Source organism: Mobula hypostoma, chromosome 26 (genome assembly GCF_963921235.1).
Source record: "Mobula hypostoma chromosome 26, sMobHyp1.1, whole genome shotgun sequence".
Classification (NCBI taxonomy): Eukaryota; Metazoa; Chordata; class Chondrichthyes; order Myliobatiformes; family Myliobatidae; genus Mobula; species Mobula hypostoma.
Window position 1 is genome coordinate 35,376,646 of NC_086122.1, and position 1,303 is coordinate 35,377,948.

At 44.7% G+C, this 1,303-nt stretch overlaps 1 protein-coding gene across 1 annotated transcript; it reads left to right on the forward strand.

The window, feature by feature from the left end:
• The first annotated feature begins 244 nt into the window (after positions 1-244).
• Positions 245-1,072, forward strand: LOC134338118 (claudin-7-like). The gene has a single exon (XM_063033667.1). The coding sequence runs from the start codon at positions 271-273 to the stop codon at positions 940-942; it is 672 nt and encodes a 223-aa protein (XP_062889737.1). The 5' UTR covers positions 245-270; the 3' UTR covers positions 943-1,072.
• Positions 1,073-1,303: the final 231 nt, after the last annotated feature.

Genomic DNA, 1,303 nt, shown 5'->3' on the forward strand with positions numbered 1-1,303 from the left:
AAAGAAAGGGACCGAGAGAGAGGAAAAGAAACAGAAGAATAATATTAAGACAGTACAAGCAAGACAGAGAAACAAAGCTGGAGGCTCTCAGCAAAGAAGAGCAAGGAGTGAGACGTCAACAAGAAAGGTGAGATACAGAATCAGACAAAATAAGAGAAAATAGAGAGACAAAGATTTAAAAAAAAGACCGAACGGCAGCAGCTGACCGAAGAGAGATAGAGGTAGGGAAAACAAACTGGTTGTGAGATATACAGAGGGATTGTGAAGACAATGGCTAGCACTGCCCTGGAATTTCTTGGCTTCCTCATTGGTATAATAGGATGGATGTGTGCTTGTGCGGCAACAGGGATGCCACAGTGGAAGATCACGCCATTCATTGGAAGTACCATACTGAACACGGAGATCACATGGGAAGGAATCTGGATGACCTGCGTCTACCAACAGACTTCGGGCAGGTTGGTATGTGATAGCTATGACTCGGTGCTTGACCTCGCTGGGGATGTACAGTTGGCAAGAGCCTTCATGTGCCTGGCGATTTCCTCTGGACTTCTAGCTATCCTGGTGGCAACAGTGGGAATGAAGTGCACCTACTGTGCTGGAGATGACCGTAAAACAAAGGGTTATATCGTCACAGTTGCTGGCTCCTTCTTCATCTTTGCTGGGCTGTGTGTCCTGGTTCCTGTCTCATGGGCTGCTCACAACATCATCACTGATTTTTATAACCCACTGCTGCCGGAGAACTTGAAGTGGGAGCTGGGAGATGCACTTTACGTGGGCTGGACAGCCAGCTGTTTCCTTGGTATTGGAGGAGCCTTCCTCTGTTGCTCTTTCCCGACGGGGAGTGAGGATGGACGAGTACCTCAGAGAAATAAAACAGCAAATCAATCTTCACTGCTGACTCGAAATGTTCCGTCTGGTTACCTAATGAAGGAATACGTATGAGCTCTCCTCCTCCCCTCCTGAGATTTCCAAGTTTGTAATAAAGTTTTGTCAATTTTTCTTGATGGTTTGTCATAGTTATACTGTGATATGAATCTGCAGCTGTATATTGGATAACACTGCTAACAATAAATTATAATCTCTGTCTAGGTCAGAATGATATGTACTTATACTTTTATACTTACAACTTCAGGTATAGGATTTGCCAGGTTTCTATCTCATTTGTGGTATTGCCCGAAATATCTACTATTCATTTCTCTCCATAGATGCTGCCTCTATGCTCCTCCAGCGCTTCGTGTATGTTGGTTGTGGTATTGTTCTGTTAACCCTGGTTGACTTCAGCATTGCCAGGGATGGATAGAGA

Coding starts and splice junctions, on each gene's coding strand:
- LOC134338118 (XM_063033667.1), top strand. CDS start 271: ATGGCTAGCACTGCCCTGGAATTTCTTGGCTTCCTCATTGGTATAATA.